This window comes from Monoraphidium neglectum (assembly GCF_000611645.1).
Source record: "Monoraphidium neglectum strain SAG 48.87 unplaced genomic scaffold scaffold01121, whole genome shotgun sequence".
Lineage (NCBI taxonomy): Eukaryota > Viridiplantae > Chlorophyta > Chlorophyceae > Sphaeropleales > Selenastraceae > Monoraphidium > Monoraphidium neglectum.
The window spans coordinates 1-16,618 of NW_014012507.1; the positions used below are offsets into that span (position 1 = coordinate 1).

Sequence of the window (16,618 nt, forward strand, 5' to 3'; positions counted from 1 at the left end):
GCGCGGCGCCGCGCTGCGGTGCGCCGTTGGTTCTGGCAACCTTGGCCGCCCGCTGGTCGCTGCTTGCCACCGCCGGCGTGGGTGAGGGCGCCGAAGCGTTCGCCGCCGCCGCTGCTGCTGCTGCTGCTGGTAGCTGCGCCAGCCCTGCCGCTCCGCCAAGCCGGGCAAATACGCTGGGCCGCCCGCCGGCACCCCCCTGGTTCTGCGCCGGGGCCACTGCCTGTGGCCTCGACTGCTGCTGCTGCTGCTGCTGCTGCTGCTGCTGCTGCTGCTTGGCAGCCAAAGCCGCCGGCTGCTTTTCCGGCTGCGCCGCGCGGGCCGCTGCAGCTGCCGCGGCCGCCCCAGACTTGCCGACGCCACTCAAACGCTCAAACACATTCCGAGGCGCCCCGCCCAAAACTGCAGGACCGGCGGCCGCGCCCCCCGCTTCCGCGCCGCCGTTGCCGCTGCCGCCGCCGCCCACTTTAAGCCCAGACATTGCTGACGCCGTTGAGGCGGCCGCCGCTGCCGCGGCGGCAGCCGCCTTCAGGCCCGCGCTCGGCCTCACCACCTGCGACTTGAGCGGCTGCTTCCGCGGCCCCAGGCCCGCCGCCGCCGCCGGCCCCGCCGGCGATGGCGACGAGCCCGCCGCACCCCGCTTTGCCGGCTCTCCAGGCGCCGCTGCCGCAGCCGCTGCCGCGTCGCCTCCCCCGCTGCCCGAGCGGCGCGCGGTCAGCGTGGCCCGCAGGTCGCGCTGCGCGCCCGCGCCCGCGGGCGCAGCGGCCGTGTTGCGCTTGGCCGCCGCGATCTTCTCCTCGATCTTCTCCCTGCTCATCTTCAGGGCCGGCCGCACGACCTCCTGCCGGGCGCTCTGCAGCGTGGACTTGAGGGACCGCATCATGCCGGCCCCCAGCACGCCCAGCCGCGGCCGCTCCGGGCGCCCGGCCCTTGCCGCGCCGCGCGCGCTGGGCCCCACGCCCCCGCCGGTGCCGCCAGCGCCATCCTTCGGAGCCGGCCTTGCCTCGGACCTCGGCGCCGGCCTGGCGTCTTGTTTCCGCGCCGGCTTGGCGTCCGCCGGCCGCGCCACCTCCACTTTGCTCGCAACTCGGCCTGCGAACTTGCTGCTTGTCCTTGGGGCCGCTGCCTCCGCAGCCGGCTGCTCAGGCGCTTCGAAAACGCTTCGGTTGAGGAGCGGTGCGCCGGCAGGGGTGGAGGTGTTCTGAGTCATTGGCGGGTCAGGGGCTAGCGACAGCTGTGACGCACGCGAGTATTCGTGTCATGAAAGCTCGCGCCCATGCATGGCCTCTGTGCATGCGTGCTGAACACATCGGAAATGAACGAACTCGCGCAAGCACCCTCACATGGCCTTGCGTTTCCGCCCGCTGCTGCCGTCCGCATCGTCTGTCAGACGCTCCTCTCCGTGCCGGCGGCGCTGCTGCTGCTGGCGCTGCTGCTGCTGCTGCTGCTGCTGGCGCTGCTCAGTTGGCTCGTGCTGCTGCTGCTGGTGGTCATCCTCGTCATCTTGCTCATCCCCCACCGCCGCCCCCTGCACGTCAGCGTCGTCATCGTCCCCGCCAAAATCCACGAGCTCCTCCTCATCCTGGCCGCCTGCCACTCTGCCATGCGCCTCTTCCCCAGCCGCAGCCTCGTCCCTGTACAATGCGTGAGGAGTGAGGCAGGCTGGGGTGGGGGCGCTGCCTGCTGGGGTGGGCAAGGGTTGGAGCCACATGCAGGCGAGCCCAGCAGAAGCCACGCCATCCCCCGGGCTGGTGCTGGCATGGCACCCCTGCTTCCTTTCAGCAGCGGCGCTCACTCTGGGGAATAGTAACGATCTGGCTGATGCTTCAGGGTTTCGTACAGCCTGAGACGCGGATGCGGTTGCAGCGGGCGGTCACGCAATATCAGGAGCGGCGGACACAACATGCTGTCACTGGCACAGCGGCCGCTGCAGTGGAACTTGATCGCCCCGTGCACGCCCGCTATCAACATCAATTAAAAGCATGTGCTACCATATTTGAATGCAACAACTGGCCGAGGCTGCAGCAGGATGCGGCAAGCGGCCGCGATCCCACAAACACATGCGCAGCCGAAGCACGGCGCCGACACGACATTTGTACTCACCAAGCAACAAAGGAAGGACCCATTTCCTCTGGCATTACGTCCATCACCTCCTGCTCAATTGTCGCGCGGTCTGTGCCCTTGCTGAGCAGCAGCACCAGGAAGCGAGCGAGCGCGTCCTCCTCCTCGCCCGCCTCCTCCTCGGGTGACCCCAGCAGCTCCATCAGTTTGGACTGGATGTCCTCTTGAAGGAGTTGGCATCCTCTCGAGTCTTTTATAAGCTTCATTATGACGGTGATCTGGAGCTCACCAAGACCCCAACGATGAACGCATGATTGTTTGTAAAGCAAAATCCGACAAACGCATGCCGCAGCATTGTGCGATGCCTTAGCACAGTGACGGCCCGGATCGTGACCATGCGCGACAAAGCAGTGCCGCTTTTGCTTGCTTGGGCGGCTGTTGGTTGGTGGGCAGCGCACCCGCGCAACACAACGCCTTCAAGCAGGCCTCAAGCATGGGCACAACCTGCGTGCGGACATGAGCCTGTCAGAGCAAGGAACATGGGTACATAGCTGAGCGTGGTGGTGCACAAGGTCGACACCATGCTGATGCCCCAGCTCCCACATCCTCGCTTGGTATTTTGTTACAGCACCTATACAGGTCGCACAGCATCATTACTGGTGATAGAATAGACACTCAAACATATTCAAAGCGTGACAAAACCGGCTTGAGGCCCAGGAAGGGCACACTAAAGTCCCTCAGGGTAGTGGTGATTGTGATTCCCCCCAACAAAGTTCAAGCAGCGTCGAAGCGGTCAATGGCAGCGCTCCCAGGAGCACAGTGCCGAGCTGCAAAATGAACCCATGTTTTCTTGGCCTGCCTAGAAGGGCGGCTGCGTGCAGGTGGGGTGCATATACATGTCGACACCACCAGCCATGCTGCAGACGAACGGACGTGCGTGGTGCCCCCAGGCGAGCCAGTGGGTCAACACCTAGCAGGGCAAAGGCAAAGTTCTCGCGGCATGAATTCTTGTCAGCTTCCATGCTTTGTTTGCCAGTGGCTGCGCCTCACCCCGAGGACATGCGGTGCGCCACTGCACCACATGCCCAGGTACTCCGAAACGCCACACAACTCCCCGCAGCTAAACTGCAAGCCGCCAAAAACCGCGCACATGTCGCATGGGCAATGGATTGAAGGGCCCAACAACCAGATGCTCCTACGCGTCCCTGAAGCATGCCGGGGTGCTCTGAAGCAATTGTGGCAGCTCTGGCGCTTCGCGTCAAAGTCTTGCAAACGTGCAGTCCTGGAGTCAAACGTGCAGGCTGCAGCCACCACAGTACCAGTTCACCAGGGCCCCCTAAAAAAAACGAGATCAAGTGGGCGGGAATCAGCCATCAGTCTGTACATGGGCATGTCTTCAAGACTTCGCCAGGATACAGCAATGGGCAGCCGCAGACTCAGACTGGACAGCCACGTCACGGATGATATCAGCAACGGTGGCATTCGCGCGGAGGTGCTGCTGCACAGATAGATCAGGCTCGTAGAGTAGCATGAGTGTGTGCCATGAGGGATTGTGCGTGCGCCGACTTGCGATTGTGATGGTGGGGGCAGCCATGAGCTGGCAAAACTGCTGGGTCTTGCTGGTGGAGCCAGGAGGTGTGCGTGCAATTGTGGCCATGCCACCACGCTGCAGGAGGGGCCCCCAAAAGCCAAGATAAGGTTTGGCCAGTCAAATAAATCCGAGGTAAAACGAAGAGGGTGTCAACACATCCCAGCTGGATACCAAACTTCACATACAACTCCAGCGTGAAAGTTGCCGAGTCTTTGTGGATATGAGATGGTGGCAGAAGTGGCGGCCAGGGTAAAGGCTCAGGTCTGAGTCGTGCACCAAACTGGGATGCATGTGCATAGGATGCGCACATGCACTCTTGGCAGTGCCGACCACACCAGCGTGTCCTGAAGATTTTTGGCTGAACAAACATTCCAGTAAGAACCCCACGTGCTACAAAGACGTTCACACCCGATGCCAGCATTGTGGCAAAAGGAGCTGCAATTGGTGGGGCCTCCTCCCCTCCAACGCAGCGCACCCCTGCTTGTGAAGCGGCCGTTGATCGATCTCCTTCCCAACAGGTCGTTGCGCCGCCCCACAAACACACAACCCAATGTCCATTAATAGCGAGGGCTGTTGGCCACCAAGAAGAGGCCAGGGGTGCAGCCTCTCTGCAAGCAGCTGATTTGAAAGCTGCAGGCGAAGTGCAGACGAAGCGCCAGGCGCCAGGCGCCAGGCACCAACCCAGGACTCAGCTGCTGTTGTCAAGCTTTTGAGTCGCTGGCAGCTGCTCCGGCTCGGGAGCCGCTCCATTCCTGCCTTCGGGGGTGTGTCGGCGGCAGTGCCTCGGGTGGTGGCAGCGCCTGCGGTGCTGGGGGCGGCGTTGCCGGCCCCTGCTGATCCTCGCCCTTCTCCTTCTGCTGCTGCTGCTGCTGCTGCTGCTGCTGCTGCTGCTGCTGCTGCTGCTGCTGCTCCTGGCCCTGCTGCTGCTGTTGCTGCTGCTGCTGCTGCTGCTGTTGCTGCTGGCGCCTGCTGATCGCATCCAGCAATCCTGTCAAGCTCGGCATCCAGGGGTAGCAAAGCGCATGGAACCACAGCAGTTGGCCCGATGTCAGCAGCGCAGTGTGCGCAACGATGATGCCTGCAGCACACGAGATAGGGTACCTGCAGGGATGCCGTGGTGCACGCGCGAGTCGCATCCCAAAACCTAGCTACTGCATTCATATCGCCACAAGTCACAACATGGGACTTTGCAATGATGGCCGGTGAAGCGCTCGGCCCGCCCTGGCCCAGTGACAAGGCTTGCACAGCGTCCAGGTGTTGGGGTCGCAACTTTGCGGCTAGCTGAATTGGCCTTGCCTGCACAGCCCCAAACTCCAGCCCTAGCCATCACATGCGACGCCCACTCCGCTGCGTACACGGACCCACGCGTGTGAGCTAGGAGCTTACATGCGCGCGGCCTGCTCCAGATCATCCGCAACCTCGGACTGCAGCGCGACATCCTCGGGCGCTTTGAGCGCCTCGAGCGCCAGCTCCCGGCGCCGCGCGTTGATCTGCGCGAGGTTGCGCTCCCACCACCGCCGCAGCGCCAGGAACGCGGCTTGCTGCGGGCGTTGCAGTTTTTGAGAGCGAAAAGGGCGGCGCCGACAGCAGTCAGGACTCGCGTGTCGCGTCGAGTCGTGCCGTGTCCAGCATGCCGCGCTGAGGCGGTGCACTCGTCGCAAACAGCGATCCTGGTCGGCGGGCCCACCGCCCAGACCGCCCACCTGCCGCTCTGTCAGATGGAGATCTGCGACGACGCGGTCGTACGCGTCGGCCGGCGCGCCCGGCGTCGGCTCGCCGCTGTCGAGCCGGATGCGCATGAGGTCGATCGCCCAGGGGCGGAACACCAGCACGCCGAGGCTGGCCGCGGACGAGTCCAGCGCCAGCTGCGCGGGCGCCGCGCGTGCACGCATGCAAGGGCAGGTGAGGGGCGCAATCAGCGGACGCACAGGGCGGGAAGTGGGGTGGCGCGTTCAGCTGCACCCCACTGCGGCCCTCGCGCATCACGTCTCACTGCGCTGGGTACGCCCGCTTGAGGCGCCAGGTGTGCACAGAGCTGCTGCAAGGTAAATTCAGACCCCCAAACCCTGTAACCCTTGGGCTGGCGGCCACGTACCTTAGACACCGCGGTAGATAGGGGGTCGCCGCACTGGGCGAGCGCGACGGCCTGGCGCCCCTGCAGCACAGTGGGCGTCCACCGGGCCCTGAAAGCGGCCGTGTCGATAATCGGCCCCAGCCGCTCTCGCTGGATGCTGCGCGCAGCGACCGGGGTCGCAAGTGGGAGCGGGCGGATCTCTCAGGTGTTGGGCCTCAAGCGGCGAGCGCCTTGGTTACGGGCAGGGGCTGGGACAGCGCTGGTTGGTGAGGGATGAGGGGAATGCTGCTCGCACATGGCTGGGGCCTGGCGAGCAAGGCTGAGGGGCGAGCACGCGTGCGGGCATGCATGCAAGTCGAGTGCGATGCGGGCGGGCAGGCTGGCATCCGGCACCGCTTGCTTGCGCACACAAGCACCCCTGTCTACGAAGCCCGTGTGATGCAGGGCGGGCATGCCATCGCAAACGAGGTGACGCCAAGCATCAGACCGCCCACCCCTCCAGGACGTCCGCCAATGCGATCGCCGGGGACCCCGCCAGCACGCTCAGCATGCCCGCGTCCACATCGTCCGCCGCGGCCGCGCCCCTACCCTTGCCCCTGCCCCTGCCCCTGCCCCTGCCGCTGCCGCCGCCGCCACCGCCGCGACCTCTGGCCCGCGGCGGCTGCGCAAAGATGAGCTGCCTAAGCCCTTCAACGTGCATCGACAGCTGCGTGGCGGCGTCCTCCTCGCCGCCGCCGCGCCGCTGCGCCGAGAGGGAGCCGCATGCAGGCGTCCTCGATGCCGCGCCCGCGCCCGCGCCGGCGCCGGCGTCGCCGCCACCGGCGGCGAGCAGGCCCTCGACGGCGCCGCGGGAGTACCAGATGGCCTTCAGCATTTCGAGCTCCAGTTTTGCCTCAAAGTTGCACGCGGCCTCGCGGTCCAGGCGCAGCTGGCAGTCTTTCACCTTTTGCTGCAGCTCCACTGCGGCGATCGGTGGGGTTGTGCCGTGTGCGGGCGAGAGGCGGGCGCTGCAGGGTGGGGGCAGGCGCTGCGGTGCCGGCGCCCGCGCACAGCAGAGACCTTTGCACAGTCTGAGGACGCACAGTCTGGGAGCCGGAGGCTGGGGGCATGGGCAAGCGCGGGTTTGCATGCTGGGGTGCAAGGAGCTGCGGCGGCGCACCTATCACTGAGTTTAGCGTCTTCCTGATCCTTGGGGGGCGTGGCGCGGCCGCGGGCTGCGGAGGCGGTGGGGCACTGTGCGCACCGCCGGGATCAGCTGGCTGAGGCTCGGTGGCCGCGCTCGACATCTGCTGGTGATGCTGCTGCGGCCTATGTAAGCTCAAGCGTGCTGCTCAATTCCAGCCTGTTCGCACTGCAGGTTGAATGCAGTGCCACTGCCTGTGACAGTCTTGGCGGCACGGCGAGCGACGCCCGCCTCGCGCAGCACCGCAGTGCCGGTTGGTGCCTTCACAGCATCTCTGGAAACTCGTTTCAAATCGAAATACTGTAGTGCAGACCTGCAACACCGTAGAGCAAGCGCAGTTCTCATCTACTATATACGGTACCTCCCAACTTCGACACCGCGTTGCAGTGTAGAGGCATGTCATTTCGACTTCAAGACAACCAACGCAAAGTATTGCAACCCACACTTGAAGCCTTTGGCGGCGGTGGCGACGAGTCTGATGGCGACGATAGTGATCGTGATGTCGCCGCTGCCCACGCCGCTGCCCAGGGTGGCGCAAGCGGCCCAAGGGGCAGCGCGGCACCGCCGCCGCCAGACGCTGTTGACAGCAAAGAGGAACTGAGACGGTGCGGCGTGGAGGCGGCTCAGGCGGGGGACTATGCCGGCGCCCTCCATGCTTTTGGAAAGGTGACGTGCTCATTGGCTCGATTCAACGCAGCTGCCCAGCTCTGCAGCTAGAATTCAGTGTTTGTTTCGCTTCTTGCGTTTGGTTGAACACCCACTGGCCTATTTTCTGGCTGCCTCTCCTGATTGATGTTGGTGATTGGGCAACAGCAGCAGCAGCAGCAGCAGCAGCAGCAGCAGCAGCAGCAGCAGCAGCAGCAGTGCGCAGGGGTAGCTGAGGGCGCACGCCGTCTCTCTTGAAATGGCTTCCAGGCGCTGCTGCACGGGGAGGACGCGCGGCTGGAGGAGATGCGCGCACAGGTGAATCAGGATCCAGCCCGTGGCAGCTGGCGATTGCATGGATTAGTGCCTGGCGATGGCACATGCCGCCAGGGGGCCGGACCGGCGTGCGCCTCGACAAGCAACGCTGGCCCATCTGCTCTGTGCCTGCTGCCCTGTATAACGCTCAGGTGTTGCGTGGGGCTAACCGATCGTGGCAGCGCGAGCGCCTTGAACAACATCTTGCTTTGTATCACCTGCTGAGTCTAGAATCACTTATGCGTGTCGTTGCGGCCGCCCGCGACCCTGACCCCTCAGGTCCTGCTGCTGCTCGGCCGCGATTTTGAAGCAGTCCAGGCAGCAGAGCGCGCCACACGCCTGCAGCCTGACTGGCCAGATGCCTGGCTGACGCTGGCCAGGTGCAGCGCGCTGGACCGCTTAGATGTGACATGTGCATCGCTTGCTGTTCAAAATCTCATCGCATCTGCTAGCGGGCAAGCCGCAGGCACTACGGACGTGCCATTTGATTCGCATGTTTAGGGGTCGCTGCAACCGACATCAGGGGTGACCCTCTCACACCAGCGCAAGGGCTCAGCCTGTTGCCACGCCCTCCTTGCCCCAACTCTTCGCGTTGCGCCTCAACCTTCACCCCTACCGCCCAGGTCACGACTCAACCTTGGAGAGCCGCAGCTCGCGGTTGAGAGCCTGCAACGCCTGGGCGAGCTGGCGCCGTCCCACCCGGCCCTGCAAGAGGAGCTACCAGAGGCCAAGATGCTCGCGACGCGCCAGCAGCAGCTGCAGGGCGGCTTCCGTGTGCAGACGTCCAGACCGGGGGCCGCCGCGCGGCCAGCGGCCGGCGGGGGTGATTCAAGAGAGGCAGACCTGGATGCGGCAGATGCCAGCCCGATGGACGGGGTGGACATGACGGCTTACACGTACCGGCGAAACGCGGGGATCACTGCTGAAGGTGGAGAGGGTGGCATTTCGGAAGCCGACTGAGACGCCAGGTGATGTTGCGCAATACAACTCTGTGGCTTCTTGAGGTTGCAACTGCCAGTCTGGTAAACCCTGGCAACGGTGACGCAGTCGCACTGTGTGAGGTTGTGGTGTGGCAGCAGCAGTAGAAATGTACATATTTGTTGTGCTGTAACCCTTGTATACAGCTGAGCCTAATGCACATGGGGCGTTGGGTGCAAGGCTGTGCACACCAAAGCCAACGCTGTTGTCGCCAGGTCAGCTTTCAACACATGCCAGGCACGGACCAACAGCCTGATGTTGACATGTCAGCTTACAAGCTCCCACAGCCTAAGCCTGCATCATGCAGCTCGCCACTGAAAAACCGCCAAAGGCATTCTGCCAGGTTGGCATTCCCACCACACAACAGAAGCAGGTCATCCACACCCGCCGCCGCGACCGCTCCCAGAGACCCCGCGCCCGCCAGCAGCGCTGCCGCGGCCGCCTCGCCGGCGCCCTGCAGGCCCGGCAGCGTCCCCACGCTCGCAGCGACCGCCTCCCAGCGCGCGGCGTCGGCGAGGCGCTGCGACGACACCACTCCGTCCGCCGCTGCCTGCGAGGCATCTTTGGCAGCCGCCATGGTAGAGGCTAGGCTATCCACTAAGGAGATGGCTGAGAGGGTGGGGTCATCTCCAGGCAGCAGCCAGTGCACGGGAACTGTGGCTGCAGGCCTGTGGGGGCCGGCAGGTTGGGTGCGCATGCAAGGGGTGGTGAGTATCACATGTAATTCAGCGTGACCATAGTGTGCACACGCCATCGGACGGAAGATGCAGCCGCAGCAGCCAATCAAGCAGCTGCAGTTGGACGTTTACAGCCGCTGTAACTTGCGGCAAGTTCTGGTGCTGGTCTTGGCACGCGACCTCACGTGTGGCTGCTGCCGCATGTGAGGGCCAAGACCGAGGGGTGGGGTGCGAGGTGCGCGGGCAGCAGGAGGCCACGTGTCTTGAAGGTCGTGGCCATGGCGGCCAGCCTGAGCCACAGGGGTGGGTGGATGGAGGGAGCGTTCAGCGGACACGGCGCATCAACACGACGGGACGGCTAGCCAGCCTTGAAGGGCATTACTGAAGCAGGCTGCATACTGCTGCAGGGTGATTGACGGCCTTGCACGTGTGACTTTGGGCTGGACGGGCTGCTGCTGGTGGCGTGTCGCGGCCATGGGCGAGAGCGTCATCCCAAGCACCTGCTGCAGAACTGGGGCTGCTCGACGTCGGAGGGCGAAGCGCCGCAGGGCAGGAGCATTATTGCGCTGGTAATGCCGTGATGAGTAACAATCAGGTCCTGCAATGAAATTGGGGTCATTGAGGAGCCTGTTGGGCACGCGGCCGCCGGGTGATTGCTCCGGCAGCAAACTGCAACTTGCGCTATGCAGACGCAGTGGACGACAGCGCCTGCAGCACAGGTAGCACACCGGCGTGCAGCTGGTCGACGTCTTGCTCCTGAATCCCAATTTTTGCAAGGTGTTCATATGGATCGCCGTCGCGCCCTCGCGGACGATGCACACAGCGCCCGCAGCGCCCGCAGCACCCACAGCACAAGCGGCTGCAACGGCTTGCGCGTGGGACCCGTTGTACGGCGCTATTGTAGCCATTGCGTGTTTTTGGCTTTCAGGCTTACATACCCACGCGTCATGAATACAATCCACGCGTGCCTGCAGCGTGATTTTTGAACAGTCAGATCAAGCAGCTGCTATCCTGCTGCCGCTCCACGGGCCTGTCGTTGGTTTTACCCGGCTATCTAAGGCTTATATTTCTTACACTGAGACGCTGAAACCTTGGATCTTGCTCCTCACTACGCTTGCGATGGCAAGCGGGCCCGCGAAGGCATGAACCTCCAGCGGACAGCCTAGATAGGCTTATCATCCATATAAGCTGGGAATCGTGCCAGTACCGCAGGCCTGCTCAGCGGCGGCGCCAGTAGCGCCCACAGAGCGCGCTCAGCACGCGGGACCCGCGAAGACAATGGATCGGACCATCAAGTGCAATGCGTGCTGGCAATATGTTGTGCCTGGAGACAGATGCATCGCAACCCCCTGCGCCCACTTCTTCTGTGAGTTGCAGGTGGATTGCAGCGTGTGGTTACGTGCCGGCCAATTTTCTCAGTGCACTTGTGACCGTACGTGCTGGGCGACTCTCAAGCTCTTGGCTTATGTATTTGCAATTGCCTGCACCACAACGCTCACAAATCTATCCATCCTGGATTTGAAGGCCTGCCGTGTGCTGAGATTATAGTCAAGGCCGGTGACCCCTGCAGCGTGTGCAACGGCCCAATCTCCAAAGAGTGAGCCGCCCGTGCTAGACACTGCCTGTGCTCGGGAAGCTTTGTATGGCCGACTGCTTAGGGCTCGCCCTGCCACCAGCTGGTCAACTAAAGCCTTGAACTCTGCAAGCAAGTCCTCAACAGGGTGCACCAGTGCACGAGCCTGGACTGTGCTGTTGATGCCGCATTCATTGTTGCCAGCTCTCCTTCAATGCCGCAACCCCTCCGCCTTGCAGATCAGTCAAAGTGCTGAGGGTCAGCCAGCCTAACAGCAATGACACAAGGGTGAGCCTGATGCTGCTTGCCGCTCGGCCTGAAGGACCCCAGTTGGGCGAGTACGTTCTGTGCTCGAAACAATTTCAGCCAAGTGGAGCCCTCCGGCTGCATGCCACGTCACCTCGTGGTCCCTGCCTTTAGAATGGCCGGTCCACCGCTGCCACCACAGATGGCGCTGCTCGGCCAGACCCCTGAGACGGCGCTCAGCGCGCTGGCGTGCAGCATAGAGTTCTACAGGCGGCAGCAGGCCCTCGCGGAGGAGGTGCGCGAGAGGGCATGCGCCAAGCGGGAGATGGCGAGCGAGAAGAAGATGGTGAAGGTGAGCGCGTTGGCAGGTTCATAAGTTTGGGATGTCATTGTTCCTGGCCTATTCCGCCTCCATTGCGTGGTGATTAGGCTGGCGGGGCTTGCAATTTGAGCAGCCGCACGCCTACACGCCTTGGCGCCGGCCCTGGTGTCGCCTGCAACCAGGCCTGAGCACCCCTACTGCTGGCGCCCCTCATGCCCACCGCCGCGCGTGCTGAGCCGCCGCACGCTGAGTCACCGTCCGACAACCTGCCCACGTCCGCGCTGCTGCCGGACCTCCTGCGCCCTGCTTGCAGCTCAGGGCCCACTGCGAGGCGCAGCTGGGCAAGATCCACAAGGCCTACAAGGCGGTGAGCTGCGCCTGCCCCAGCCAAACACGCAGCACAGGCTGTCGTGCCACGAGGCTCCGCCCCAGCCGGGCGCTGCTCGCCAGGGACAGCGCCGACCCGCAGCTACCACCTGTCCCTGTCGTTGCATCTCAAGCGTCCCTGTGCGCTCCCAGTCTGAGCAATGCATGGCCCCGAACTACGCCCCTTCAGGCGAAGCACAAGTGTGAGCTACTGGACCAGGAGCTGAGGGAGATGGCCACCAAGTACGAACACAAGTCCAAGTGAGCGTGGGACGGCGAGGCCTATTGATTGGGGCGACGGGTAAATGGCGGCAATGATGAGGTGGCTACTGTGCCGCCAGACAGAGGCGACGGCTGTTGGACCGGGGGAGCCTGAAAGGCTTCACAGAACGATACGGTAGTCGGTGTCGGTGTGATCGCACCTGAAACGGGGCTACTAATCTCGGTGCAAGGTCAGCGGCTGTTCAGCCAGCACGCTCAATGGCGCTCATTCTGCACAGCCCCTGGTGATCGCCCCACCTTGCTCCCGTTACGGTGCAGGCAGACGCGCCACCTGCAGGAGATGGTCGGGCAGCTGCAGCAGCAGCAGCAGCGGCAGCAGCAGCATGATGGTGGCATGCGCGGCCACATGACGGGGGGCGGTGGCGGTGGCGGTGGGCCCACGCGCATGTCACCTATGGGCCTTGCTGGCGGCGGCGGCTTGCACCACCAGCAGCACATGGTGAGCGAGCTCACCCTTCGCCCTCTAAGAGAGACATTCTCTTTGCTTTTGCTTCGCATTGCTGAATGTGTACGTGAAAGCTGGGTTCTTTGGGCCCCTGTATTGGAACCTGTCAGGGCAGCAGAGCTACCCCAAAAGGTGCGGGAGCGTTGTGAAAGGGGCATTCACAGGCGTGCAGCCACAGGGCCGTCAGGCTGGGCCGGGCTGGTGACGCCCTCCTCGCACCTCCAGGTCACGACTGTGCGCCGCACGGCGGTGATCGACATGAGCCCCAACACTGGCAACATCTTGGGCGGTGAGCAGCGGGCAAAAGTGCGGGGGAAGCCAGGGACACAATGCAGCAGGCTTGAAGGGGCTCGCATTCTTGCTGACAGCTCCTCGAGGTGGGCCCCTCGTTGCAAAGGGAATGTTTTACTGCCCAGAACAGGTGTACTGATCCCACTTGAACTCTGTCTTCCGGCGTCCCCACGCTGCCGCACCAGCAGGCGCGTTCCAACAGAGCAACATGGCCCTCCGTGGCCCCTCACCGGGCGGGCGAGGCGTTGGCGGGGGTGGGGGCGGGGGCAACGGGATGAACATAGGCCAGACCAGCCGCGGCGCCAACAACGGGCTGCTGGGGAACCTGCTTCATGGCGGCGCGGCGCTGGCCCCTGAGTCGCCCGCGGGCTTTGGTGCCCTGACCAGAGGGGGCGGCGGTGGCGGTGGTGTATTTGATCAGCTACCCCGAGGCGTGTCATCTGCGGACCGGCTCGGCGGCCGCGGCGGCGTGCACGGCGGCGGCAGCAGCATGGGCGGTGCGGCGGCAGCGCTCAACTCCCTGCTGGCCCAGGGCGGCGGGGCGGGCAACGGCGTCGTGCGGCACAGCGGTGGGGCCGCAAATGGACGACTGTTCGGCAGCGGTGCGCTTGGGCGCAGCGGCGGCGGCGGTTTCAACCTAAGTGAGTAAGCGGGTCATACTGACAGTCAAGTTCACAGAGTCAACAACCCTGTGCCTGAGATCGTGCACATGGTTCAAGGATACATCGCTACCAGGGCCACAAGGGTTACAAATGATGCCAATTCCAGCTGCATCCGTTATACCAGACTCACCCATCCCTTACACTCCACCCTTGAACTCACACAAGTGGGGGGCTCGCCCAGCATGAACACAACCTGACGACACGAGCCCCCTTCCACTTGAGCGCCACAAGCACTGGAGCCCAGCAGGACGCATTCGTGAGAGCCACAGCAACTCTTTGACCGGCGTTGCCATCCTTGCCGCCGGCAGGGAGGCGACACCCCGCAGGAGCACTGCGATGTGCCCAACTGGACGACGCGCAGCTCTGCCCTTTGCGTCGGGCGCCGAATGCCTTGCCCAAACTTTGTGGGGTATCCATGTGCCTGCTCACCCCTGTGAACGTCTGAACGTGCTTGAGACACCCATTCAGGGTGCTACTCAGCCATTTTTAAACCCAAATGGGGTGCCCTCAACAAGCCTGCAATGGCAGCTTGCCATCTTGTGATGCGTCTGCATTTGCAATGACCCTGTGCGCATCCATTGACCTCCAGCTTTGCTGCAAAATCGACACAGCTTTGACTGACCAAGTGACTGACCGCGGCATGCACCTCAATCACCATCCTTGATGCTGCAATGGAACACGCTGCTCTGTCCCTGCATGCATTCAGCACCGCTTTTCGCACGGCTTGGACTGCTAGGGTGTGCGCTGTGAGCTCCAGTCCTTGTAGGCATCTTTTTTCTGCCCCTTGTGTAACATTGTTTCTTGGCTGGCTGCCGATGTCCCTCGCATCTTGTTGATGAGCGGCGTGCAAAGCAGTAAAGCAGCACGACGGCAAGCGGTTCGCTGTCAGCCTGTCACAAGACTAGCAAGGCGCCTGTGCACAGTAAGTTGCCCGCCACAGATTGATGAAATATAGCACTCATATTGATATATCAACGGCTCCGTTGATTCGCCCAGGACCTGTGACTGGTCAAGCCTGGTCGGTTGCCGGGTAAATCGAGTGAGCGGAGCTGCCCAACTCGATTACTGATCGACTCTTAGGCAAAGCGATCCAGACACGTCAATCTTCTATAACTGATAGACAATACTTCCAATCGAACTCCTCTTGGACCTTGTCGAGCAACAGCCGAAGTGCACTGACGGCTTGAAAAAACCACCGAACTACGTGCGACCTTAGGCTGCGCCCGCGCGGGTGCGCGGCATTTTGCCAAACAAACTACAAGCTTAGGCACCTCTGCCATAGCAGTGACAGTCATGGCGCCAGCCAGGAGGCGGGCCCTAGCGCTCGGCCTCGCGGCTGTTGCACTGGCCTGCTGCTTTACGGCGGGGGCCGCACACTCCTGGCACGAGGACGAGAGTAGCATGGAGGGGGGAGACAAGGAATTTTTTAGTGCCAGGTGAGCACAACCTGGGGTCCTCGGAGCTCTGCGCCCATGGATTGCTTTGTTCAACGAGATCATTCTGTGTGTTGGTTGGGCTCTGGTCCCCGCCCCGCCCTTCCCAGCCGCCTGCCGCAAGCTCTCCGATTGGGCAACCCCTGCTCACTGTGACCCCCCCTCCCCCGCTTTACCACGCCCACTACGGACATTAACTGACTCTCAGAGGCGCCGTGTCTGGCCGCGGGCTACTGCAGACCAAATTTGGCGAAGCGATCCCGTGAGTCGCCGATCCGCCCGTCGACTTCGCCCCACCTGCGGCCGTGGCAGCACCATGCCATCGCTGAATGCCTGCTGCAGACCGCAAATCAGCCGACCATCCGCAAACAGGCACACTACCTCAATAAAACCCCGCCCTTGCCTTCGCGCTCGCCTTCCCCATCCCTGTCCAACACCAGTACCGCTGCCGCGTACAAGCTGCCGCCCAAGCCCATGCCCCATGGCTCTCAGGGCAGCGTTGGCGCCGCCTCAACCACACACCCGTACGCCAAGCCGGCGCCGGGCAAGCCGGGGACCGTCAGGGCCGCCTCCGTCCCTGGCACGTGAGCGGGGCGCCGAGGAGGGTGCTGGGCGTCGTCGTACCCTCCGGCCTGCAAGTGCTGGTGCTTGTGTTCCGCCGGTCTTGCTTGGTCGACAGGCGCCATTTTGTGCACCATCGGCACGCATGCTGCCAAAGGACAAGCTCAGTCGCACTAAATACCTCCGGGTATCAATCTGGCGGGTGCGAGCTGGTCGTATATGTGTGCCGCACCGCGCCGCGTGCCACTCGCAGGCCGAGTCACCCTGAGGGTGAGATCAACGCAGCAAGCGCCAAGCACAAGACAAAGCCATCCGCCGGGCGCCCCCTGCCGGCCTCGCACGTGCCCAGCGTTGCCAGGTACGAATTTGCTTGCAGCGGCCTGCCTTTTATAGAGCATGCATCGCTGCTCCTACACGCTGCTGCAACGGCCAGCCTTGCAGGATCATCTCGCAAGATGCGCCAGGCTGCATGCCATCTCCCAAAAGCCTGTCTGTTGTGCCGCCACAGGACGCCACACATCGCGCGCCCGCACGTCCTTTGCTAATCGCAGGCCCATGCCAAGCCAGGAGCGGGGCGAGCAGCTACAGGGCCAGCAGCCAGGCGGCGCCGCCAAGCCGCCGACCATAGCCGACCTGATTGCCGCCGCCGCCGAGGCGCTGCGGGAGCCGAAGGGCGGCGTCGCCACGCAGGGCGCGACCCCGGGGGCCGCAAGCGAGGCAAAGAGGAAGCACGGCGGGTTCAGCTATAACTACAACAAGACGGCCGTCCCAGCCTACAGCAGCAGCGGCGCTTTCAACACGAGCCGCGCCCTCAGCCTCGCCAACTACACCCTCAAGGCCATCACCGGCTGCTCTCTCGCCCAGACGCTGCTCGGCCAGTGCCACTCGCCGCCGCCGCCGGCGCGGCCCCCGGCGC

General features: G+C 63.5%; 4 protein-coding genes across 4 annotated transcripts; 1 reads left to right on the forward strand and 3 right to left on the reverse strand.

Annotated features, from left to right (window-relative positions):
• Positions 1–360: 360 nt before the first annotated feature.
• On the reverse strand, positions 361–877 carry MNEG_6718 (hypothetical protein; the record flags this gene model as incomplete). Its single annotated transcript, XM_014044805.1, has 2 exons — positions 361–399; positions 548–877. 2 exons carry the CDS (start codon positions 875–877, stop codon positions 361–363), a joined length of 369 nt encoding a protein of 122 aa, XP_013900259.1.
• Positions 878–1,336: 459 nt separating this feature from the next.
• Positions 1,337–2,324, reverse strand: MNEG_6719 (hypothetical protein; the record flags this gene model as incomplete). The annotated part of the gene is made up of 3 exons (XM_014044806.1): positions 1,337–1,631; positions 1,793–1,840; positions 2,101–2,324. The coding sequence occupies 3 exons, from the start codon at positions 2,322–2,324 to the stop codon at positions 1,337–1,339; spliced, it is 567 nt and encodes a 188-aa protein (XP_013900260.1).
• A 2,707-nt stretch (positions 2,325–5,031) lies between these two features.
• Positions 5,032–9,421, reverse strand: MNEG_6720 (hypothetical protein; the record flags this gene model as incomplete). The annotated part of the gene is made up of 5 exons (XM_014044807.1): positions 5,032–5,190; positions 5,353–5,514; positions 5,745–5,804; positions 6,418–6,683; positions 9,202–9,421. The coding sequence occupies 5 exons, from the start codon at positions 9,419–9,421 to the stop codon at positions 5,032–5,034; spliced, it is 867 nt and encodes a 288-aa protein (XP_013900261.1).
• A 2,121-nt stretch (positions 9,422–11,542) lies between these two features.
• Positions 11,543–13,695, forward strand: MNEG_6721 (hypothetical protein; the record flags this gene model as incomplete). Its single annotated transcript, XM_014044808.1, has 6 exons — positions 11,543–11,692; positions 11,976–12,029; positions 12,219–12,289; positions 12,569–12,749; positions 12,981–13,044; positions 13,235–13,695. The coding sequence occupies 6 exons, from the start codon at positions 11,543–11,545 to the stop codon at positions 13,693–13,695; spliced, it is 981 nt and encodes a 326-aa protein (XP_013900262.1).
• Positions 13,696–16,618: the final 2,923 nt, after the last annotated feature.